The 27,406-nt window shown below is 43.8% G+C and overlaps 1 protein-coding gene across 1 annotated transcript in view; it reads right to left on the bottom strand.

The window, feature by feature from the left end:
- Positions 1–5,858: 5,858 nt before the first annotated feature.
- Positions 5,859–27,406, bottom strand: part of LOC126184306 (sodium channel protein Nach-like) — a 63,354-nt gene continuing 41,806 nt past the window's right edge. The window contains exons 3-4 of the mRNA XM_049926681.1: positions 23,294–23,450; positions 5,859–6,056 (exon numbers count right to left, since the gene is read on the bottom strand). Of these exons, the coding sequence (XP_049782638.1) occupies positions 5,859–6,056; positions 23,294–23,450 (355 nt within the window). The remainder of the gene's footprint in view (positions 6,057–23,293; positions 23,451–27,406) is intronic.

Below are 27,406 nucleotides of genomic sequence, written 5' to 3' on the forward strand. Positions count from 1 at the left end.
GAAACCAAGAATCGTACTTTAAGAGTTATGAAATGTATGTAAATGCGTGAATGTATTACAATGCCGACGAAAATTTTTTGGACACTGTCATATCAATAGGATTTTGTTTCTACAGATTTGTAACCCAAATTCTTGACCTATGAAATATTTTTATATGAGACTGTCATTGTAGCGGAAAGTGCCGTCGTAAATATTTCAGCAAGAAAGGTAAGTGACCTTGGTGTAATGCGTTTTGGGCGCCCAGCTGAGAGGTAGACGTCTGACAAAAGAAAGCTATTAGGTGAAAAAAAAAGAAGAGGCCATTATCCTCGCTATTGACATTCCTTTAGAGAAAGCATCACAAATACAACACGCTCATTACTTGGAAAGATACTTACATCTGCACACCTGATTATGACAAGCGTCTTTCTACGAGAGTTGAGAGAATTTCTACTAACTTATGAAATGTCACATGACTATTGAATGATATTTTTATGCTTTGCTTTTCATAGTTGCTTATTTCATTTGATATCTAGTTTCCAGCTGTCTTGTAGCATTGGTTTTATAAAGTAAACTTAAATGCATTTGCTAATGTGAACACTTTCTGTCAACAGATCTATTAAATAATTATTTTATGATCCACATTCTTCGAAAAAAGGAGCTCTTGGAATGGAAAGAACAATAAGAAGGGACTAATAACAGTAACTGCATATATAATTTTCTTTTCAAGTACTTGGTAATTTTTTGTAGAAATAGTTTTTGTGGTGCACCACTTTAATTACATAGACATTAAGATGTGATTATACATTTCCTTTATCTGCATTGTTGTTTTTAGTGTACTATTTTTTTGCTTGAGCTATGTCATGTTTAGATATAAGTTGCTGCTGCTGCTGTTTGCCAGACATAGTGTTACTGAATTTGACTTTGTGTTACTCTGCTAAACCAGTTTACTACTGATTTATTTTTCTTGTTTGCTGCTCATTGCATATTAGTTGTAATATTGTTGCTTACTTTGCCAATTTGAATTTTTTTGTCATTGCTGTTTGTGTTAATTGTTTTGTGCTGCTGCATTGCCTCGTCCCTTAGTTTAGCATCTGAGCTCAGTAGATTTAAGTTAGCTTAAGAGGGGGTAGCCTATAAGAGAATGAGTTGTGATGAATTTGAAGAAATGCACTGAGAGGATATATGAGAAAAGTACAGAAAGCAGGTATAGATAGGATTTTTGGGAATAATGATGAACGAAGGGAGATCTCCATACAAAATACTGCAGTAAAACAAACCCTGTCATTTCCTTGTATTATCCCACTATGTGTTTGTGTACCCTTGTGTATTTGTTTTCTTCCTGTCTCTGTGTAGTTTCATAGAATTTTTTCTTCTTTTAATATTAAGCTACATTCACGATGATGAGGAATACTGTTCTCCTCAAATATAATTGGCATTAATAATATGTTATTTACCTCGTAAATATGCTTAGACATTATTTATTCTGTTTTGTTTTAATGCTCATGTGTGAAGTTGATGTTTCAATAATTATTCTGATCTTTTATGTATTTACTTATGTCATAATTCCTGTAACACTGATGTATATGTTAGTTCGATTCTTCTGTAAAGCCTGTACTACAAATGTTATCTGTATTGTTATGTTCTTTAATGATGTATTTTGTACCTTTGTTATTGTATTTTTATGTTATAAAATTGTAATTGACACCAGTTCATCAAATTAAGTAACTTCTAAGTTACATTTCACTGCACACGTTTCTGTTGGTCATAGTATATGGACAATATGTGAGAAGTAGGGACTGATAGTGTTTGCACGTGTGTTAATAATTCAGCAAGGGACTGGATAACAGCATTGCTGGTTCTAAGGACAATTCCAAAAACTTCGTGATTGTGCAAGTGGTGGTTTATGGACTTGCTATATTGTCTGCAAGACTTCTAAGGACAATTCCAAAAACTTTGTGAGTGCACAAGTGGTGGTTTATGGACTTGCTATATTCTCCGCAAGACTTCGATGGTGAATGTGCACCTGCACAGTCGCAACAGATGGCTGCTGGCCGTCTCTACATGGACTACAGTGGGTCTGCATCTTTGATGACCCACCAATACCATTATTTCTACATGGACTACAGTGGGTCTGCATCTCTGATGACCCACCAGTACCATCATTTCTACAAGGACTGCAGTGGGTCTGCACCTCTGGTGGCCCACCAATACCGTAATCTCTACCAGGACTACAGTGGGTCTACTGTGTGATGACCTACCTACCAATATTCTTCAAAACTTCAAATGACTCTACTGTGGGTTTGCTCTGTTGTGACCCGTTACCTGTCAGCATGTCAAGAATCAGCACTGTCTTTCCGTTGGAAGGACAACACTACTTCTTCAAGACTGCATGGAAATCCACTACTTCCGTGTGCATTGTCTTTTACTGTTCAGACTTTGAGAAAAACACTGCAATTTTACTGTTATGAACAATCTGGACTGTGAGAAAATTTTAGCTTTTGACCAACATTATATCAATAAGTGTGTGCATTTGATATCTTTGTTATTGTAATTATGAAAAATTTTTTCAAATCTGTATTGGCCACTGCCCAAAACAATTTGTAAAATTTTTTGTGGGGAGCATGGGGGCTATGTAAGTAGGCTGTTTATGTTTTCTTATTGGCAACGTTACGTAGCGCTCTGTATGAAAATCACTGGCTGTGCTGTGTGTAGTCTGTGGCTAGTTTGCATTGTTGTCTGCCATTGTAGTGTTGGGCAGCGGCAGCTGGATGTGAACAGCGCGTAGCGCTGCGCAGTTGGAGGTGAGCCGCCAGCAGTGGTGAATGTGGGGAGAGAGATGGCGGAGTTTTGAAATTTGTCATGAACTGCTATATATATTATGACTATTAAGGTAAATACATTGTTTGTTCTCTATTAAAATCTTTCATTTGCTAACTATGCCTATCAGTAGTTAGTGCCTTCCGTAGTTTGAATCTTTTATTTAGCTGGCAGTAGTGGCGCTCGCTGTATTGCAGTAGTTCCAGTAACGAAGATTTTTGTGAGGTAAGTGATTTGTGAAAGGTATAGGTTAATGTTAGTCAGGGCCATTCTTTTGTAGGGATTATTGGAAGTCAGATTGCGTTGCGCTAAAAATATCGTGTATCAGGTTAAGCACAGTCGTGTATAATTGTTCAAAGGGGACGTTTCAGAGTAATCCACTGAATTACAGGCCCATACCACTAACGTCGATTTGCAGCAGGATTTTGGAACTTATACTTTGTTCAAACATTATGAATTACGTCGAAGAAAACAATTTATTGACAAATAGCCAGCACGGATTCAGAAAATATCGTTCTTGTGAAACACAGCCAGCTCTTTACACTCATGAAGTGATGAGTGCTATCGACAGGGGATGTCAAATTGAGTCCATATTTCTAGATTTCCAAAAGGTTTTCGACACCGTTCCTCACAAGCGTCTTCTAACCAAAGTGCGTGCTTATGGAATATCACCTCAGGTGTGTCACTGGATTCGTGATTTCCTGTCAGAAAGGTCACAGTTTGTAGTAATAGACGGAAAGTCATCGAGTAAAACAGAAGTAATATCCGGCGGTCCCCAAGGAAGTGACATAGGCTCTCTATGGTTCCTGATCTATATTAACGACGTAGGAGAGAATCTTAGTTGCCGTCTTAGATTGTTTGCAGATGATGCTGTCATTTACCGTCGTGTTAAGTCATCAGATGACCAAAACGAATTGGGAAATGATCTAGATAAGGTATCTGTTCAAAATGGTTCAAATGGCTCTGAGCACTATGGGACTTAACTTCTGAGGTCATCAGTCCCCTATAACTTAGAACTACTTAAACCTAACTAACCTAAGGACATCACATACATCCATGCCCGAGGCAGGATTCGAACCTGCGACCGTAGCGGTCGTGCGGTTCCAGACTGCAGCGCCTAGAACCGCTCGGCCACTCCAGCCGGCTAAGATATCTGTATGATGCGTTAAGTGGCAAATCATCCTGAACAAAGAAAAGTGTGAAGTTATTCACATGAGAACTAAAAGAAATCCGCTAAATTCCGATTACGTGATATGTCACACAAATATGAAGGCTGTAAATTCAATTAAATACTTAGGGATTACAATTACAAATAACCTAAATTGAAACTATCACATAGATAATGTTGTGGGTAGAGCAAAGCAAAGACTGTGATTCATTGGCAGGACATTTAAAAGGTGCTACGGGTCTATTAAAGAGACTGCTTACACCACGCTTGTCCACCCTATTCTAGAGTACTGCTCTGCGGTGTGGGATCCGCATCAGGTGGGACTGACGGATGACATCGAAAAGTTTAAAGAAGGGCAGCTCGTTTTTTACTATCGCGAAATAGGGGAGATAGTGCCACAGACGTGATACATGAATTGGAGTGGCAATCATTAACACAAAGCCGATTTTCGTTACGACAGGCTCTTCTCATGAAATTTGTCACCATCTTTCTCATCAACATTCTGTTGGCACCCACCTTCATAGGGAGAAATAATCATCGCGATAAAATAAGAGGAATCAGGGCACGCACAGCAAAATTTAAGTACTCGTTTTTCCCGAGCGTCGTTCGAGAGTGGAACGGTAGAGAGACAGCTTGCAGGTGGTGCATTGAACCCTCTGCCAGGCACTTTATTGTGAATAGCAGAGTAATCACGTAGATGTAGATATGTAGATCTAGGTTAGGCCGCCGCCTCACAAATCAACTAGCCAAATTTCGTAATTTTTGCACAAGAAACTGTTCATGGAAATAGCAATCGCAACACCTACCCACAATGATTTGTAGAGGACTGAAAAAACAACAACAAAAAAACAAATCACTTTGTACAATATTGTACTAATGTTGCCATGCACAGCGAGTTATTCGATTGACAATAATCTTACCAGGCAAACGTAAAAGAGAATTCTGAATGTCTCATAGCTCTGAGATAGGATCACTACAAATCATAAACTTACACGTAAATGTCTACTATACATGCATTCTGAGACGGATAGACGTTGATTAGGCAGACCGTCGGGTAATGACACTGTAATTACATTTTCTTATTTTCGTAATCAAGCTTGCAATCTGAAGAGAGCTAATTCGACCCTCTATAACTGTAATTCGTCAGCTATTCATTAAGAGAAGCAGACGCTAATTATTTATACACGACCAAATTTTACAAGTCGAATATCATTTCCGATAAAAATTATACTCTGTCTTGTTCGTATTCCAGTAACCTGACACAAAAATATGTAATCTGATGAATAGGTTTATAGCTGTCTGTTCTAGCCGCGCAGGATTAGCCGAGCGGTCTTTGGCGCTGCAGTCACGGACTGTGCGGCTGGTCCCGGCGGCGATTCGAGTTCTCCCTCGGGCATGGGTGTGTGTGTTTGTCCGTAGGATAATTTAGGTTAAATAGTGTGTAAGCTTAGCGACTGATGACCTTAGCAGTGAAGTCCCATAAGATTTCACACACATTTGAACACTTTTTTGTCTATTTTGCAAACTGAGTAAACACAGATTAGCGTGACACATCAACGAAGCTGCATTCGTAACTTACTTCCTACAACAGTAGTGCGATTACAAGGTTTGTAGGAAGGCCCATTGCCAAAGTGTACCAACGTATAATCGTTTAGTATTAAGTATAGAGTAAACCTGCCACGGGATGTAAAGCAATCTATGTAAATGATGTAACACGTATTTCGATAGAGGAATGGGTAGAACCATTTTTTTATGTATTCTCGGTTATCTACGTCCATACAACATGTAACAACTTCATATTGAACAGCAAACAGTCAAATCTAGTTTTGGACAGGCAGCAGGACAACACTGAGTTTCACAGTCCTAGAGCTACTGTCATTCTAGGCAATTCCTAAATGATGGTTTTGAAATGTTTATACCGAAAACTACAGCTATTAGACCTTTGTTGCATAGCGGGACGGGCGGCCCTGTAGTTGAAGCTGCAGCAGACGCCACATTCGGTGAGCACGGTCTTGAAGAGCTTCTGGCAGTGTCTCTGGAGACCTTTGAACTGGCACTTGATCACCACCTGATCGCACTGCGGGGCTACCTGAAAAATCACAAGAAAAACCTATACCTATACTGCCAGCACACGTTTCACGTTTCGAAACATCCTGCACTTAAAAAGAAACTTCAATACGAGTTAAGAAAAGGCGTAAGCAAACTCCCGTCATAAACAAAAACAAGTATCAAACTTTAAGTAAATGAATATTACACAGTGCTTCATTGCGGAATACTGAAGACCACTGCGGGCATCTTTAGATGGGTGATTACACGCAGCAGCCGCCAAATCAGACGCCTCATAAATATTGTAAAACTATTTCCTGCTGCAATAAGGAGCAGTGTCATCAGCATTTCACCAACAGGAAGGTAGATCTGCTCCAAACGCCCGTTGTTACTGAACAACACCATCACAAGTGTCTACAATCAGTTTCAAAAGTATCGTTCATTGCAAAAACTATATGCCAATAGTCAGCATACTTGGTGAGAAAATGTTTTGTTTAATCAGTTGCTACATTCAGTTAGATAGCAATAAGTCTCAAAAATAAATGAAATGGTACCTGTTATAACCCACTATTGTTCTGATCAGCTCCGAAAGAAGTTACGATACTCGATTCAGATTCGGAAGGAATAGACTCCAAATCTCCGTCGACCATGCAGATATATATACTTCTTGGTTTCCCAAACCACTGAAGGTCAAATGATGCTATGATTTCATTGTACAGGTCATCGTTCATTTCCATGCCTATTTTTGTACTCCATCCCCAATGGCCTAGTCAATGACAGGACGTTAAATCGTAACGTTCCTACCATCAATACATTATCGATACGTCTCTACTGCATCAGATCGTTGTTTCACCTACAAAAGAACCAAACTGGAAAATTCATCGTAATGAATGATGTTATAGCACAAATAAATTATTCAAGAAGCTTCCTGAAGTGAAATTGTATCAGTGACATGTATTGAAGGTATGCTAGACTACTGGTCATTAAAACTGCTACACCAAGAAGAAATGCAGATGATAAACGGGTATTCATTGGACAAATATACACTCCTGGAAATTGAAATAAGAACACCGTGAATTCATTGTCCCAGGAAGGGGAAACTTTATTGACACATTCCTGGGGTCAGATACATCACATGATCACACTGACAGAACCACAGGCACATAGACACAGGCAACAGAGCATGCACAATGTCGGCACTAGTACAGTGTATATCCACCTTTCGCAGCAATGTAGGCTGCTATTCTCCCATGGAGACGATCGTAGAGATGCTGGATGTAGTCCTGTGGAACGGCTTGCCATGCCATTTCCACCTGGCGCCTCAGCTGGACCAGCGTTCGTGCTGGACGTGCAGACCGCGTGAGACGACGCTTCATCCAGTCCCAAACATGCTCAATGGGGGACAGATCCGGAGATCTTGCTGGCCAGGGTAGTTGACTTACACATTCTAGAGCACGTTGGGTGGCACGGGATACATGCGGACGTGCATTGTCCTGTTGGAACAGCAAGTTCCCTTGCCGGTCTAGGAATGGTAGAACGATGGGTTCGATGACGGTTTGGATGTACCGTGCACTATTCAGTGTCCCCTCGACGATCACCAGTGGTGTACGGCCAGTGTAGGAGATCGCTCCCCACACCATGATGCCGGGTGTTGGCCCTGTGTGCCTCGGTCGTATGCAGTGCTGATTGTGGCGCTCACCTGCACGGCGCCACACACGCATACGACCATCATTAGCACCAAGGCAGAAGCGACTCTCATCGCTGAAGACGACACGTCTCCATTCGTCCTTCCATTCACGCCTGTCGCGACACCACTGGAGGCGGGCTGCACGATGTTGGGGCGTGAGCGGAAGACGGCCTAACGGTGTGCGGGACCGTAGCCCAGCTTCATGGAGACGGTTGCGAATGGTCCTCGCCGATACCCCAGGAGCAACAGTGTCCCTAATTTGCTGGGAAGTGGCGGTGCGGTCCCCTACGGCACTGCGTAGGATCCTACAGTCTTGGCGTGCATCCGTGCGTCGCTGCGGTCCGGTCCCAGGTCGACGGGCACGTGCACCTTCCGCCGACCACTGGCGACAACATCGATGTACTGTGGAGACCTCACGCCCCACGTGTTGAGCAATTCGGCGGTACGTCCACCCGGCCTCCCGCATGCCCACTATACGCCCTCGCTCAAAGTCCGTCAACTGCACATACGGTTCACGTCCACGCTGTCGCGGCATGCTACCAGTGTTAAAGACTGCGATGGAGCTCCGTATGCCACGGCAAACTGGCTGACACTGACGGCGGCGGTGCACAAATGCTGCGCAATTAGCGCTATTCGACGGCCAACACCGCGGTTCCTGGTGTGTCCGCTGTGCCGTGCGTGTGATCATTGCTTGTACAGCCCTCTCGCAGTGTCCGGAGCAAGTATGGTGGGTCTGACACACCGGTGTCAATGTGTTCTTTTTTCCATTTCCAGGAGTGTATATTATACTAGAACTGACATGAGATTACATTTTCACGCAATTTGGGTGCATAGATCCTGAGAAATCGGTACCCAGAACAACCACCTCTGGCAGTAATAACGGTATTGATGCGCCTGGGCATTGAGTCAAACAGAGCCTGGATGGCGTGTGCAGGTACAGCTGCCCATACAGCTTCAAGACGATATCACAGTTCATCAAGAGTAGTGACTGGTGTATTGTGACGAGCCAGTTGCTCGGCCACCATTGACCAGACGTTTTCAGTTGGTGAGAGGTCTGGAGAATGTGCTGGCCAGGGCAGCAGTTGAATATTTTCTGTATCCAGAAAGGCCCGTACAGGACCTGCAACATGCGATCGTGCATGGTCGTAACACATCTGAAATGTAACGTCCACTGTTCAAAGTGCCGTCAATGCGAACAAGAGGTGACCGAGACGTGTAACCAATGGCCCCCCATACCATCACGCCTAGTGATACGCCAGTATGGCGATGACGATTACACGCTTCCAATGCGCGTTCACCGCGATGACGCCAAACACGGATGCGATCATCATGATGCTGTAAACAGAACCTGGATTCATCCGAAAAAATGACGTTTTGCCATTCGTGCACCCAGGTTCGTCGTTGAGTACTCCATCGCAGGCGCTCCTGTCTGTGATGCAGCATCAAGGGTAACCGCAGCTATGGTCTCCGAGATGATAGTCCATGCTGCTGCAAAAGTCGTCGAACTGTTCGTGCAGATGGTTGTTGTCTTTCAAACGTCCCCATCTATTGACTCAGGGATCGAGACGTGGATGCACGATCCGTTACAGACATGAGGAGAAGATCTGTCATCTCGACTGCTAGTGATACGAGGCCGTTGGGATCTAGCACGGCGTTTCGTATTACCGTCCTGAACCCACCGATTCCGTATTCTGCTAACAGTCATTGGATCTCGACCTATGCGAGCAGCAATGTCTCGATACGATAAATCGCAATCGCGATAGGCTACAATCTAACCTTTATCAAAGTCGGAAACGTGATGGTACGCATTTCTCCTGCTTTCCTCATGTCAGCACGTTGTAGGTGTCGCCACCGGCGCCAACCTTGCGTGAATGCTCTGAAAAGCTAATCATTTGCATATCACAGCATCTTTTTCCTGTCGGTTAAATTTCGCGTCTGTAGCACGTCATCTTCGTGGTGTAGCAATTTTAATGTCCAGTAGTGTACTTAAACCTAACCAACATAAGGACATCACACATATCCATGCCCGAGGCAGGATTCCAACCTGTGACCGTAGCAGTCGCGCGGTTTCGGTCTGAAGCGCCTGGAACCGCTCGGTCACAGCTGCCGGCTTTTACATTCGTTTTATGTCCTACTGATGCACCCGTTTGTTGTTCTGCATGCAGTATATGAACATAATACAGATATCTTCCAATTAATACGTCACATTTAAAGACTTCTCTGCACGTAACCTACACTGCATTGCATTTCACATTCTCTTGTTCACTTGCTTTACGGTTAACTGAAGGATCATGGGTGCTGTAGTTATGAGAGTTGAGTAGAGGTAGAGTAGATGATGGGACACTATGCATGAGTGTGTTTGTGACACAATTAATATTAGTTTCATATCAGCGCACACTCCGCTGGAAACATGTCCAAGGCTGTGGCTAAGCCATGTCTCCGCAATATCCGTTCTTCCAGGAGTGCTAGTTCTGCAAGATTTGCAGAAGAGCTTCTGTGAAGTTTGGAAGGTGGGAGACGAGGTACTGGCAGAATTGAAGCTGTGAGGAGGGGTCCTGAGTCGTGCTTGGAGAGCTCAGTTGGTAGAGCACTTGCCAGCGAAAGGCAAAGGTCCCGAGTTCGAGTCTCGGTCCGGTACACAGTTTTAACCTGCGAGGAAGTTTCCCAATTAATATGTCATATTTAAACATTGCCCTGCAGATAAGCTGTATTGTACCACACTATACAATTCTTGCTCGCATGCTTTAAGGCTGATAGAGGGATCATAGGAGTTGTATAGAGTGAGCGTGGAGTGGCACGACACTGTGTGTGTTTGTATGTGGGCGGGTGGGTTGGTGGGTCTGTGTGCATGCGTGACACATTGCACATATTTTGATTTGTGATCTGTATTGTATCTTCGCGGCTCATTTAAATCTAATTATTTCTATTTACAACTACATGGTTGTATGTGTGTGTGTGGTTTTTTTTATCCACATACATTCACTTTCTTCCTATTCTCGTATGTGTGTGTGTCACGGTATGGTAGCAAGAAAGTTATGTCGTAATAATTTTGATTCCGTCCATCTTGTTTTCAAGTAAATCTGCTCCACTGAAAGAAAATATTCCAATAATGTTTTTAATTAATTACAAAAGTAAAGTACAGAATTTGTCTCTTCAGGACTGGCTACCGTCATCTTTTAATTTTAGTAATTATTTCAGACGAAAAAATTGACAATAAGTTAGGTGCTGTTCTCAACTCAGTGGCAAATACATGAACTATGCTTTCATGGATGTCACTACATTATCTGAATAACTCAGGTAGGAAGTGCAGTGAAGTGTTTCGTTGTTGTGTTTTGTATGGAAACAACCGAATCATATATCCACCCAATGCTTCGGATCTCATACGACAGCCTTCTGCAATATTTCAGATAGAGGCCTGAACACCGTTTACCACATAATAATAGTTGTCAGTAATGTCTATTTCCAATTTAGTAGGAAGTTGTAGGTCCAAATGACTAATATGAACTGTTAAACGGAAATTTATGGCTTGTTTCGAGTGTAAAAGTTCTGGTATGTGCGGGAGACAAGGTCGCGCGACAAGAAGCACTCGAACAGATGTGCAGGCCTACTCTAAACGTAATAGTTAAAAGAGAGGATTGGGTTACTAATTTTTTGACAATATTAGAAATAAGTGGGTGAGGTTAAACACCTTTTTACTTTATACTTCCAAAAAACGGCGAAAGTTGTTATCCTCTTTAAGTAAATCTGACGCTTTCACTGTTGAAAAAATTATAGTTAATAAAAGTTTCTCTATTTGAGGCGTCCAGAAGAAAAGTGTGGTAAATCTACTATTTTTTGAGAATAAGTTGTTGCCACTATTTTCTTCTCTATGCTGTCGTCTATCGATTAGGCCCTCAAAACAAGAGAAAACTGGTTCTTCTCTGCCCTAAAACGTACCCGGTAAATAGGCTATATGTGGAAAAGTCGGTGTATCTACTTCTGGTTGCAAAGCAAAACTGAGTGGTCCGTTGCTCGATAAAATAGAAGAACGTAGTATAACCTTAGCAAGCGCAATTATCTACGAACGTTTGAAGATGTAAAACTCACTATGTACCCCTTACGTATTTTGTCTGAAAAACGCTGCTTTCCCAGCTTATTACTTCATGAACGTTGATTTTGAGCCTATGTGTGGCAGTTTCTTCCGTTGTTGCGTAGCCATTTTTCTTGGCTGGGCTTGCTTGTGAGTGCGTCGAGAAAGTTTATGAAGTTCTTTTTTGGATAAAATGTCAAGATGGCTTTGTCACTTCCTTCATAGTCATGGATGTTAATGATAGAATACGTGTACGATCCGTTCTGAAAGGGAAAGGCCTTAAAAGATCAGCAAATCCTTCTGACTGGAAGAGGAACAACGCAAAGGGCACGAGGTAAGATTCAATCGTAAACTCTCGTATTTTGTGCTGTTTCTCTGCATGGAAATAATAAGAACTTCATTATCAGCATATCTTCAAACAGTAATTTTAATTTACACTGTGATGTGTTAGGTTCTTCAGCAGTTGATCAGCCTGGCCGTCGTCTGTGCGCCTGGTCGCGGACGTCGGATGGGACTGTCGACCTTCCAATCGAGTGGGACTCTGGGTTGGCGGGCTACCACGGCCTTAACCTTCGGGTGGGAGCGCCTACGGCAGTTAGCAGCAAGATATAGTTTTCTGTTAGTATCACAGATAGCGTTGCAGTTGCGTCCACGTCCAGATACGTATTTGTTATTCTCAACATATGTCACCACTTACTACTTTTGTGCGACTCATCCTTTCAGCAGTTTGGCCGCTATTGTTATTTGAAACGTGAGTGTTGGTTTGCGGTGTGTTTGCCGCTAAGAGCCTTGTGATGTAAGTATTTTCTTTACTTGTGTTTTTTTTCGCCTCAAGGCAATCTTTCTTTTATATTAGTATAGAATGAATATTCGAATCGAGTCGAAGTTCCCATATGCAGTTTTCATTACTTTTTACAATCTTGGATACTGATTTCCTACAATGTATTACCTTTATAAAAACATGTGTTTCATTAGGTCTCATAAAAGCGTGGAAATGGAGAAAAAGAGGGCATTTGACAGGCACGGTCTAATTGTACGTCCTGAAGAAATGGCTCTGAGCACTATGGGACTTAACTTCTGAGATCATCAGCCCCCTAGAACTTAGAACTACTTAAACCTAACTAACCTAAGCACATCACACACATCCATGCCCGAGGCATGGTCGCGCGGTTCCAGACTGTAGCGCCTAGAACCGCTCGGCCACTCCGGCCGGCCGTCCTGAAGACTATGAGAAAGTATTGCGAGAATTGTCAGAAGAAGAATTACAAGAATTGTCAGATTCATGTGAATCTGAGTCGGAAGAGGAAGTTATTGAAGAAAAAACTACGGCAGTGACTCTGAACAATCAACAGAGGAAACAGATGACCACCTGGTTGAAGAGGTGAGACAACAAACAGATGTTTATCGATTTTACGTAGGAAAAGATAATGAAACTATTTGGATAAGTGAACCACTTCCTTCTTTTTCTAAAACCAAGGCCAAGAACATCGTATGAGTTTTGCTAGGTGCTGAAATTACGAAAATAGAAATTGATACATTTTACCTATTTATTACTGATGGGATGATTGGCAACATCGTGGAAAATACAAACCGATACATCCAGAATAGTAAAAGAGCTGAAGTACAATATTCAAGAGAACGAGACTGCAGAGGCACCACAAAATCAGAGATAAAGGCTCTTTTAAGTGCATTATATCTAATAGGTATAAAGAAAGGAGGACACACGAATTGCTATGAACTGTGGGATGCAGATGGTACAGGAATGATTATTTTACGAGCTTTCTTCAGCTATAAGCACTTTCGCTTTCTGCTTCGAACTCTTAGGTTCGACGACCTGGTTCCCGGAATGAAAGAAAACATACTGACAAACTATCACCTATTCGGGACTTCCATCAAGAGTTTGTCAACAACTGCCTTGCTCACTACAACGCCAGCGGGTTAGCACTATTGACGAGATGTTGCATCCTTTCACAGGACGCTGATCCCTAATAAGCCTGGAAAATATGGGATCAATATTTATGCCTTGTGTGATGCCAACACATTTTACAACCTGAACTTTGAAATTTACTGTGGCAAGCAGATGCCAGCACCCTACCTGAAGTCTAACAAGCCTGATGACATTGTGCAAAGATTAGTGACACCAACTGAGAAGACAAACAGAAATCTTACGGCTGACAATTACTAAAGAAGTTACCCTCTGGCTGAAAATCTCTCGGCAAAGGTTTGACTTTCTTGGAAACCACGAAAAAAAAAATAAGAAGGAAATACCACAAGAATTCCAAGCAAATAAAACCCGAGAAGTCCAGTCATGTCTCTTCGGTTTTCAAGACGATTTTTGTATGGTCTCGACTGTTCCTAAAAAGAACAACTCTGTAATTTTTTATCGACAATGCAAAGCACCAATGAAATAGATCAAGAGACTAAGAAATCTAGAGTGAATTTGGACTACAATGCTACCAAAGGAGGAGTAGACACTGTAGATCAGATGTGCTAATCCTACAGTACTTCCAGAATAACGTGACAATGGCCACTGGCACTTTTCTACAGACATCTAGATACTGCTGGGATAAATGCAAACATTATTTTCAAATTCAACAATTCTGATAATAAAGAAAGAAGACGAATTTTTTTGAAACATCTTGCTCTGGACCTAATGGAAGAACATTTGAATCAACGAGCATTACTTGAGACACTTCCCAAGGATATTCACTCCTTCTTGACAAAGTATAGACACGAAGAAAGGAGGCCAAGGAGCCAGCAAAACCTGGAATTTATTACATATGTGGCAGGCATAAAAACAACGGAACCAAAACAGTATATATGAAATGCAAGAAAAATGTATGAAAGAAACATAGTGTCATAGATACAAAATGTGTGCAATGTGAAAGTGAGCTGCAGATGGAAGTTGACTAATTTATCCACAATCATAAACAGGGATGGGAGTCTATGAATGCTCCATTTCATAATGTGTTCCCTTGTTACTTTGTTTTCACGTGAATCAGTGCAGTGAAGTGATATAATTAAAATAACCATTAAGGCAATAAAGAATATCGCCTTGTTATAAATTACAATGGCAATAATAGACAATTGTGAAGGCAACAAATAAATAAAAGATTATTTTTATAGAGCCATGTAATGTTACGTTATGTTTTCCCCAATAAAATTTAACTGGCGATTATACAGGGTGGTCCATTGATAGTGACCGGGCCAAATATCTCACGAAATAAGCATCAAAAGAAAAAAACTACAAAGAACGAAACTCGTCTAGCGTGAAGGGAGAAACCAGATGGCACTATGGTTGGCCCGCTAGATGGCGCTGCGATAGTTCAAACGGATATCAACTGCGTTTTTTTTTTAATAGGAACCCCCATTTTTATTACAAATTCGTGTAGTACGTAAAGAAATATGAATTTTTTAGTTGGGCCACTTTCTTCGCTTTGTGATAGATGGCGCTGTAATAGTCACAAACGTATAAGTACGTGGTATCACGTAACATTCTACCACTGAGGACGGTATTTGCTTCGTGATACATAACCCGTGTTAAAATGGACCGTTTACCAATTGTGGAAAAGGTCGATATCGTGTTGATGTATGGCTATTGTGATCAAAATGCCCAACGGGTGTGTGCTATGTATGCTACTCGATATCCTGGACGACATCATCCAAATGTCCGGACTGTTCGCCGGATAGTTACATTATTTAAGGAAACAGGAAGTGTTCAGCCATATGTGAAACGTCAACCACGACCTGCAACAAATGATGATGCCCGAGTAGGTGTTTTAGCTGCTGTCGCGTCTAATCCGCACATCAGTAGCAGACAAATTACACGAGAATCGGGAATCTCAAAAACGTCGATGTTGAGAATGCTACATCAACATCGATTGGACCCGTAGCATATTTCTACGCACCAGGAATTGCATGGCGACGACTTTGAACGTCGTGTACAGTTCTGCCACTGGGCACAAGAGAAATTACGGGACGATAACAGATATTTTGCACGCGTTCTATTTAGCGACGAAGCATCATTCACCAACAGCGGTAACGTAAACCGGCATAATATGCACTATTGGACAACGGAAAATCCACTATGGCTGCGACAAGTGGAACATCAGCGACTTTGGCGGGTTAATGTATGGTGTGGCATTATGGGAGGAAGGATAATTGGCCCTCATTTTATAGATGACAATCTAAATGGTGCAATGTATGCTGATTTCCTACGTAATGTTCTACCGATGTTACTACAAGATGTTTCACTGCATGACAGAATGGTGATGTACTTCCTGCATGATGGATGTCCGGCACATAGCTCGCGTGCGGTTGAAGCGGTACTGAATAGCATATTTCATGACATGCGGATTGGTCGTCGAAGCACCGAAGCATGGCCCGCACATTCACCGGATCTGACTTCCCAGGATTTCTTTCCGTGGGGAAATTTGAAGGATATTTGCTATCGTGATCCACCGACAACGCCTGAAAACATGCGTCAGCGCATTGTCAATGCATGTGCGAACATTAGGGAAGGCGAACTGGTCGCTGTTGAGAGGAATGTCGTTACACGTATTGCCAAATGCATGGAGGTTGACGGACATAATTTTGAGCATTTATTGCATTAATGTGGTATTTACAGGTAATCACGCTGTAACAGCATGCGTTCTCAGAAATGATAAGTTCACAAAGGTACATGTAACACATTGGAACAACCGAAATAAAATATTCAAACGTACCTACGTTCTGTATTTTAATTTAAAAAACCTACCTGTTACCAACTGTTCATCTAAAATTTTGAGCAACATGTTTGTGACTATTACAGCGCCATCTATCACAAAGCGAAAAAAGTGGCCCAGCTAAAACATCTAGCGGGCCAACCATAACGCCATCTGGTTTCCCCCTTCAAGCTAGACAAGTTTCGTTCTTTGTAGTTTTTTCGTTTGACGCTTATTTCTTGCGATATTTGGCCTGGTCACGATGAGTGGACCACCCTGTATAACGATTATTTTTCCTTTGGTTAAAAACGTAATGCTAATTGCGGTGAAAAAGGCGCAACGCGCCCACTCATGGAAGTATGAAAGGCGCGCCAACCGAAGAGTTAAATATTTGACGTTCACAGTAGTTCACGACGTCTTCAGCAAGGTCCTGGAATCTATCCTCACCCGACGCATCCACCAGCATCTCCACCAGCACCGCCTCCTTCCCGTTACCCAGTGTGGCTTTCGGCCGTCCTTCTCTTCTGACGATCTTCTCCTTCACCTCACTCATCTCCTTTCCGACCAGCTAAATTCCCGTCGCTCCGCAATCTTCCTCTCCCTTGACCTCGAACGCGCTTATGACCGCGTATGGCATTCCGGTCTCCTCTTCAAGCTCCACACCTTCGCCCTTCCCATTAACTACGTCCGTCTGATCGGTTCCTTTCTCTCCCGCCGTCCTTCCTATGTCACCATCCATAACACAGATTCCTACACCTTTTTCCCCTCCGCCGGTGTGCCCCAAGGCTCCGTCCTCTCCCCCCTTCTGTACCTTTTGTACACGGCGGACATGCCGCCGCCGTCACCCCCCGTCCACCTTCTCCAGTTTGCCGATGACACCGCCTTCCTTGCCCTTGCCCCCACCCTGCAACGCTCCCAACACCTTCTCCAATCCCATCTTGACCGGTTCACTGCTTGGTGCAACCAGTGGTTGCTAAAGGTCAATCCCTCCAAAACCCAGGCGATCATTGTAGGCAAAACCACCCCTTCCTTCCGCCTCCTTGATTTCTATCTCACCGTCTATGGCCGTCCTATCGCCCTCACTCCCACCCTTAAGTACCTTGGCGTCACCCTCGACCGTCGCCTCTCCTGGACTCCCCATCTCCGGACAATCCAAGCCAAGGCACGTTCCCGCCTCCGTCTCCTCAAGCTCCTTTCCGGCCGTACGTGGGGTCTGGACCCCTCCACAATCCTCCACACCTATAAATCCCTCATCCGCCCTATCCTTTGTTACGCCCATCCAGCCTGGATCTCCGGCCCCCCTACCTTTTATAAATCCCTCCAAATCCTTGAACGCCATGCTCTCTGCCTTGCCTATCGCATCCGTCTCCCCTCCCCCACACGGATCCTGTATGATCTCATCCCCTTTCCCCACCTCCTCCTTTTCCTTGAAAGGCTACGGATCCTGTACACCTCCCGTAAACTTGATCCTCCTCACCCGCTCGTCTCCCCGATCCTCTCCCACCCCCGCCCACTGCCGCGCCTGTATTCCCATGTCCCACCCGGTCTCCATCTCTCCACCCTCCTTACCCTCTCCCAAGGTGGCTTCCGCCAGCTCCCCCTCCCTGATGATGCCCTCCTCCCCTCCATCTACCCCTCCTATCAACTTTGACCCTCCCCCCACTTCCTGTGTCCTTTCCTTTAGGCACCCTCCCTCCCTTCCCTTCCCTTCTCTTTCCTCTCCCCCCTTCCTCCTCCCCTCTTCCCCTGGGCTTCCCCTCCCCCTTCCTCCCTCCCCCTCTCTCCTCTGCCCATGGCATCTCTTCTCTCTTCTCTCCCCTCTCCCATTCCCCTCCTCCTCCTCCTCCTCCTCCTCCTCCACTCTTGGCAGGTCCCCGGACTCGTACACGCTCAGTGGACTTCCGCGCGCCGGAGATCATCGCCATCTGTGTTTTGTGTGTGTGCCTCGATTTGTGTTTAGTGTTCTGTCACCGTCGCGCCTCAACTGTTCACGTGTGCCGTCGCCGTCATCTGTGTTCTGTGCGCAGTGTCCCCAAGTGTTACTGTTTTTTCGCGTCCAGCGTGAACGGCTTCTTGTTTATTGTTTTTTGTATCTCCTTTTTTTGCCCGCCGTTTTTACTGTATAGTCTGTCTCACCTATGTGTCATGTTATTATTCCACTTAAGGCTGAAGAGCAGCGTAATATGCTGCTGCCAGCCCGCCTGTATCAGGTGATTAAAATTCCAATAAAGGAAAAAAAAAGTAGTTCACGACGTGCGGGCCAACGCAGTTCTTGCACTTGGGAGGGTGCGTCTTAGGTAGCGGGCATTTTGCGCTCGCGTGTTCAGCTGCGCGTTTCACGCATGCTTCGGGGAAGGTACAGAGACGTGTCACATGTCCCATCCCTTTGCAGCAGAATCACTGGGGTGAGCCTTTCTTATTCCGTAGACCTGTGACGGTAAACTGAGTGTCCTCCACTTTCTTCACTGAAGAGACCTTCTTGTTTTTCTGATTGTAGTTGGAGACCACCGGGAGTGAAGGTGACTCTCTCTTCATCTAGGTAGATTTGATGCATGTCACTGTGTGCTCACCAAATCCGATGTCTTCCAGGGAATCTGTTTGGAGGTCACGCTCTGAGAAACCTATGAAGATCGCTTTGTTGAAATTGTCTGGGCCAGCAGTCTAAGTGCAGAAAGAAAGCGAGAGCTCTGCCGCCTCGCTTGTGATCTTCCGGAGGTCTTCGACATTTGAGAGTTGTATTCGCACATTGTTGTCTCCTGCAACCCTCGCAGTGAAGACAGCTGTCGTCCAGTGTTTTGAGGCCCTGCAGTACTCCTTTGCAGTCCTTCTTTACCTCCATGACAGTGGGCGGAAGTCGATGCATACATCGCCTGGCAGGGAGTGCCGGTCGGGAACTGGCTTTGTCTGTATTCTGCTGGTTCTCGGCCGCCTGTGCCGCAGACCATGTTTGTAGCCCCTGCTCCAACCGCCTGTCAGGGAATATTGGACGGGAGCTGGTCAAGTCTTCTGTGGGTTCGTTGTCGGCCGTTCGCATAGGCTTTCTGTGTTCCGCCGCCAGTGGTTGATACCAGTTGGTGACTCGGGTTATGGTGGGCGATACTGTAGAAAAAATTTTTGGTCGAACATAAAAGGTGCTCAGGTGACTTTAAGTAACAATTATCTCACCGTGTGGGTACAATTAAGTGTTCATCACGGGATAATTTTCCAGTTCTTCATCGTTCGTTTGGTGCACACATGTAGCACATTCATCTAATATGTAATGAATGTCATTACATAAAACGAAAATAAATCGATTAAATACAAATATCTAGGTTTCTAATCCATTCCCCTGCTGTGGCATTGGCATTGATAAAATCAATGCACGTGCCCTTATAGCATCGTAGGATGCACTCCTCTCTTATATGACTGATACATCGTTTCAGTGCACCACAATCACAACTCGGAGACTCCACAGTGCCGCATTGACAGAGTGGGTCGGAGCACCGATCACATCCAGTGTGGATTCTATTTAATTTGACCCACAGTTTCCCGTCAAGTTCGACATTCACAGTAGCACAGTTACAGACCCATTCCTGTTCTCGCTAATTTCCGATGTGCTGACAGATCTTGTTCCAGTGCTCTCTTACTTTGGTGTTTCTTGTAGCTAAATGTTCAACGCACAGTAGTTGCATATGTCTCGAACGAAACCTATTTCTTCGTAAGACAGGTATGTCGTGATGAATGGGTAGTTCCTTACTCTCCTGTATATTGTGATAATCTCTAAGCAGGATCTCAGTTCTGCGAATCTGTGGTGAGTAGATATTGCTTAACAGGGGAAGTCAGTAATCATGCGCATCGTGTTGTTGAGTTATGCATCGTGGATGGGACAATGACAACAATGATTATTTGACTTTGCTGAATATAAAGTTCCAAAATATTGAGTATTCGGTACCTAAGACAGTGCATGCGCAGAAGTAGTGGACTGTGTCGTTGTCTACTAACATCTTAAATTAACCTATTCTCGAGTTCACTCGTATTGTAGTAATGGAGTCTGTGCTTATGTGTCTTTGTAATCTTTATTTTGTTATTTGCTTCGATTTCGTGACACACCGCAAAGTTTGCACAAGGGCCTCGTATTTTTCCTCCTGATGTTCTCCCACAAGGACGATACATCTGAAAGCGAAGAGATATTGGTATTCACATTTTACAATACTAATACCTGGATGAAGAAAAAGCCTACATTGTTCGTAAATATGAATGTTCCGTAATGAAAATTAGAACTATTTAACGAGGAAAATAGTTTTCAATGTAACTTAGCACATAGAAAGAAAACAAGATACAAAGTAAAACGTAAAAAGGCGCTCTTTACTGAGCTGTAAATATTGTTTAACGTGTTTGTAAGTGTATATATATCAAAAAAGTAAGGACCACCCTGATACGTCGTGCAGGTGTGTTGCTATTGTGACTGTTCCTGTATCTATCGGAAGGTATCCCTTGCCGTTGTTTATGAACTTCCATGAGCGCTACCTATGGATAGAATGTCGCATTCGAATTGACTGCAGTATTTCTTTCGAAAGTAAAGTATCAGTAGGAACACATTAAAGACGTCTGCAGAATAGTAGAGTGAGCATCCATCATACCACGAAGGACAATCGCGAAGAATGATCGAGTCCGTATCATCATGTTACGAGCAGAAGACTTGTCAACAACGCAAGTTGCTCTACATGTGCACAGAAGTCAAAGTGATGTGCTGCGGATATGGAATCGGTTTCAGTCGACAGGTAGCGTTGAGCACTTACGCCACTCAGGTCGTCCACATTTTACTGGTGCACAGCATGATTGATATCTATGGCTTTTTACTCAAAGGACCCGTGGTCTGAGTGCTCCGGATCCGAATTGTACGTTCGAAGAGGCTACCGGACGTTATGCATCGTATCAAACTATTAGGTGACGATTGCATGATGCGAAACTCCATTCCCGACGACCATGACGAGCACCACTCGTACAGCACAACACCATGGACTTCTTTATAAAAGGGCAATAAATCATGCTGGATGGACGCCTCACAATTGGTGCGGGTGTTGTTTAGAGGCGAAGCTTGGATGTGTTTGTACTCTGATAATCGTAGACAACGTGTTCGGAGAAATTCCGATAATACCGAACGCCTCCAGTACTATGTCCCACGTGTGCAACAAGGTGGTGGAGGAGAGATGTTCTAGGATGGCATCACACGGGGCCACCATATAACTCTCGTGGATGTTGATGGCAATATCACTGTTCTACGGTACGGGGATGAGATTCTGCAACAAGTAGTGGGACGATATATCCAATATTTTGGTGACAGTTTCATATAGACGGATGATAACTCACGTAATTCCTGTGCTGTTCATGTGAACACGTTCCTTCAGCAAACTAGGATCACCAGAATGGAGTGATCTGCATCTTCCCTGGACATGAATGCAATAAAACACGTGTGGGATCGATTGAAACGAGCTGTTTCTGGACGTCGACGACGACTACGTATTCTGCGCGAGTTATTCAGAATCACCATTGAAGAATGGGAAAATTTAGACCAAGGCTAGCTTGATGATCTCATCGATACGTTCCACTGTGTATTGACGTTGCTCTGGAGTGCTGTGAAAAACTCCCCGTGGGAAACAGACTACTTTGCTCTTGCATATATATATATATATATATATATATATATATATATATATATATATATATATATATAATTTGAGGATCGGAACACATTGCAAATAGATACATACACATGCCTTAGAGTCAGTTTTCGTTTTCTGTGCAATGAATTTCGAAATAATGGGGTGCTGCAAAACTTTTGGTGACGTGTGTGTATATATTCTCAAGTACATAAATGTAGACATTTTGCAATGTTTGGACGACATATTTCTGGAGTTTGGAAAATTTTCAATTCGACCTTTGTCAAGAACATTCACTTTCGTGAAACATAAACTATGTTATCATTCCTTGTTCCTCTATTCTACATACTTCGATTTTTTCGTAAAAAGGATAGTCCCTCACAACCACAATTTCATGAATCGGGTGCCAAACTGCAAGGTAAACAGTTCACACATACACGCAGTTTTCGTGCTGATGTCTGGAAAGAAACGACTACCCGTCACCGGTGAGACTCAGCCCAGGAATAAAACGCCATCGGCGCTACAGTAGAATCACTTGGCACGAGGAGTATACTGAGACGAAAAAGTCGATCGTGTGAACGGCACTTCGCACGCAAGTAAGTGACGCGCGCCCACAACGAGTTGTCGATTTTGTCCAGAAAATCACTCTTGTAAAACAGGTACTTGACTGGAGTCATGAACTGTTGCGGTCGAATCTAGGATCGTTCTGCATATCTACGTCATGCGTTCTCCGGCAGCCAATGAACATTCTGTAGGGTTCGAAGCATTATGTTGTGAACATTCAAGCCAGTGCGAGTATTAAACACGATTTTAGCGAGTGACAAGTGAATTTTTATTCCATTTTCTACAAGTTGTCGTGGCTATTGATGGCGGTAAGGGACAAGCGAGCAAGCGAGAGAAGTAATTTTGCAGCATACACGCCTTCTTAAAGCGCAAAGCAGGCGTAGGTGCGTATCGCAACTGTCGCTTGGAACCGGTAACACTGCAGTCTCCGTCCGTGGCTCGACCTGCACGGACCGCCACTGTTCACGAATCGGACTGTAGGCCAATAAAATTTCGTACGGACTCATTAATCTCCTCTTTTATTGCGACCGCGTCATTGTTTTATTGTTTTAGCGATGGTAACGCATATCCATTTGAAAGACCAGCTTGGGAACACACTTATAGGCGAAAGAGGAGCACCTTGCGCATGAAGTCGGCGACGGTGAGGTTGTTGGCCGAGACGGCGGCTGCGAGCCTGGCCAGCGCGCCCTGCGTGCCCGCCGTCCAGCCCAGCAGCGCCGGCACGTAGGCTGCGTCGCGCCGCAGCTGCTCGCGGCTCGTGCCGTTAGGGATCCTCCTGCCACAGTCACAACTCTCACATAACAAAGCCTTTTCGTTCTCACCGTTATATCTGCATCGACATACCCTACTGGCCATTAAATTTGCTACACCACGAAGATGACATGCTACAGACGCGAAATTTAAACCGACAGGAAGAAGATGCTGTGATATGAAAATTATTAGCTTTTCAGAGCATTCACACAAGGTTGGCGCCGGTGGCAACACCTACAACGTGCTGACATGAGGAAAGTTTCCAACCGATCTCTCATACACAAACAACAGTTGACCGGCGTTGCCTGGTGAAACGTTGTTGTTATGCTTCGTGTATACGTATAGGAGAAATGCGTACCATCACGTTTCCGACTTTGATAAAGGTCGGGTTGTAGCCTATCGCGATTGCGGTATATCGCATCGCGACATAACTGCTTGCGTTGGTCGAGATACAATGACTGTTAGCAGAATATGTAATCGGTGGGTTCAGGAGGGTAATACGGAACGCCGTGCTGGATCCCAACGGCCTCGTATCACTAGCAGTCGAGATGACAGGCATCTTATCCGCATGGATGTAACGGGTCGTGAAGCCACGTCTCGATCCCTGAGTCAACAGATGGGAACGTTTACAAGACAACAACCATCTGCACGAACAGTTCGACGACGTTTGTAACAGTATCGACTATCAGCTCGGAGACCATGGCTGCGGTTACCCTTGATGCTGCATCACAGACAGGAGCACCTGCGATGGTGTACTCAACGAAGAAACTGGGTGCACGAAGGGCGAAACGTCATTTTTTCGGATGAATCCAGGTTCTGTTTACAGCATCATGATGGTCGCATCCGTGTTTGGCGACATCGCGGTGAACGCACATTGGAAGCGTGTATTCGTCATCGCCATACTGGCGTATCACTAGGCGTGATGGTATGGGTTGCCATTGGTTACACGTCTAGGTCACCTCTTGTTCGCATTGGCGGCACTTTGAACAGTGGACGTTACATTTCAGATGTGTTACGACCCGTGGCTCTACCCTTCATTCGATCCCTGCGAAACCCTACATTTCAGCAGGATAATGCACGACCGCATGTTGCAGGTCCTGTAAGGGGCTTTCTGGATACAGAAAATGTTCGACTGCTGCCCTGGCCAGCACATTCTCCAGATATCTCACCAATTGAAAAGGTCTGGTCAATGGTGGCCGAGCAACTGGCTCGTCACAATACGCCAGTCACTACTCTTGGTGAACTGTGGTATCGTGTTGAAGCTGCATGGGCAGAGCTGTACCTGAACACGCCATACAAGCTCGGTTTGACTCAATGCCCAGGCGTATCAAGGCCGTTATTACGGCCAGAGGTGGTTATTCTGGGTATTGATTTTTCAGGATCTATGCACCCAAATTGCGTAAAAATGTAATCACATGTCAGTTCTAGTGTAATATGTTTGTCTAATGAATACCCGTTTATCATCTGCATTTCTTCTTGGTGTAGCAATTTTAATGGCCAGTAGTATACATACGTTAGAAACCACAGTGAAATGCACGGTGAAGGTACTTAGAATTCTAGTCCACCATGCGGCTTCTCACCGTTCAAATCCTCCATGGAGCACGAGAAAAATGACCGAATATGTGTATCTTCATGCGCCGTAATTTGTTTGCTCTCGTCTTCGTGATCTCTACATAAGCGATACATAGGGAGTTGAAGAATATCTCTAGAATTTTACTTTATACTTGAAGACACCTCTCAAAGAAGGCTGTACATCATATTTTTGTCAAATTTTCATTGGAATAAAGTGGTACGTCACTTGAGATATTCTATCATAGCAACGAATGTCTTTCTTCTATCTACAATATGAAGTATTTTTAGTTGTAAAGTTGACCATACAGGGAGAACGTTGCATAAATCAATGAAAACCGCGGATGTTCGCTCCAAAGGATATTGCATCGTTAAATAAAAGCATAGAAAGGAAAATAGATACATCAGACTGGAAGCAAAATGTCAAGAAAAGTAGGAGGAACAAAGGAAAATCTTACATTTTTACAGATGATAAAGACGTGCTCGAGAAAACTACTTCCAAAGTGATATGTTTAAAGAACGTTGTATATCATTAAAACGTAAAAATTGTACACCAGAATAATTTCTTTCGTCCGGCGGTTGGTTTGCGCGAAAAATCAACGGGAAAATGATACTTTTGTACAACTACCTCATTTTGACAGAATATTTTACAGCAGTACAGCAAAAGTTCGTCATTTTGGGGCATAGATTTCTACTGAGTGAACGTACTTCTGCATTCACGGGGAAAGAAGAAGAGTAATGGATGTAGTGATTACCTATGAATTGAAATCTGTTATATCTGAATCTTGTTTAAATATACACTGATAAGCCTGAACATTATGACCACTTCCCACAGCGACATTGCATGGCGCCTAGTAGCGTTGCAGGCACAACACGTGGTGACAAAACTATGTAAGCCGAGCAGACACGGGCGTGGGATCACCCTAGCGAGGATATGGGATGCAAATGGGGAAATCCTTTGAGATAAGCGACTTTGACGAAAGGCATGTTGTTATTACGCACAGCCTGTCAACGAGTATCTCGATAACGGCGAAGGTGGTCGAATGTTCACGTACTATTGTCGTGATTTGCTACGGAAAGAGGTAGAGGGATAGTGAAACTACCACCAGCTGCTAAATGGTTGAACGGGCGTGATCTGTGGCATCTCTGCCGACAGAGCACATTGCTTGGGCGCGCACTAGTGTTTCGGAGCACACCGTTCATCGTACATTATTGAACTTGGAGCTCCGCAGTAGACCAGTCCCGCGCGTTCACGTGTTGACCCAACTACATCGTCAATTACGACTGCAGTGGGCACGGGACCATCGGAATCAGACTGTCGATCAATGAAAACATATTGGCTCTTAGGGTGAATCACATTGTTGCTACACTAGGTCTACGGTTGTCTCCACAAACGCCGTCATCGAGGTGAACGGCAGCTCGAAACGTGCAGCGCCACGGACGCAACGTGGTGGGAGCACTATTATGCTGTGGAAGACATTCTCCTCCGCTTGCATGGGGTCTGTGGTAGTAATCGAAGACACGCTGGCACCTCTGAACCACCTTCACTGCTTCATGCTTGATGTTTTCCCCGATGGAGGTATCATCTTTCAGCAGTGTAATTATTCGCGTCTCGGAGACAGGACCGTGCTACAGTGGTTTGAGGAGCATTACAGTGAACTCACGTTGATGTCTCGACGAGCAGATTCGCCTGATGTAAATTCTATGGAACCCATCTGGGTCACTATCGCCGCCATCACCGTGTACGCAAAGCAGCATAATTTACGCGAATTACTTGACTTGTTCGTAATATCTGATGCCATATACCTCCACAAACCCACCAGAAAACTGTCGGATCCCTGATACACAGAATCAGACGGACAAACAAGCTATTAAGCAGGTGTTCACAATGTTTTGGCTCACCAGTGTACATTTCATTATAAAATAAATAAACCAGAATGACCTTCTTGCTGTCAGTGTGCTCAGGAATTGTGAAGTGTGACCCAATCTTGAAAATTACTAGTTACATGGTTGAATATCAATTCAAATGATGAAAATTCACTATACCGACGCCTTAATCATGTCATTCACCCTTGGATACGTCATTCTCTATTACAAAGAAAAGAAACAATCAACCTCGTTTTAACATCCCTATACCTGTTATGAGGTTTCCTTTCTTATATAAAGGTCTTCCTGCCCTACCGACAGAGAAAATGAGGGATTTGTTGGTTATGTGTAAATACCCTGATGAACAATACAGGGAATTTTATATGACTACCTTTTGAGTGAGGGGTTCAATTTATTTCTCCTCTGTTCGATTGTTATCTTTGTTATTGTTTCTTGTCCTATATGGAAATAGCTTTTTCTGTTTGTAGATTAATTAAATAAATACTTTGCATTACTTCAGTATGTGAGGTAATACATTCTGACCAT

Source organism: Schistocerca cancellata, chromosome 4 (assembly GCF_023864275.1).
Source record: "Schistocerca cancellata isolate TAMUIC-IGC-003103 chromosome 4, iqSchCanc2.1, whole genome shotgun sequence".
In the NCBI taxonomy this organism is placed as follows: domain Eukaryota; kingdom Metazoa; phylum Arthropoda; class Insecta; order Orthoptera; family Acrididae; genus Schistocerca; species Schistocerca cancellata.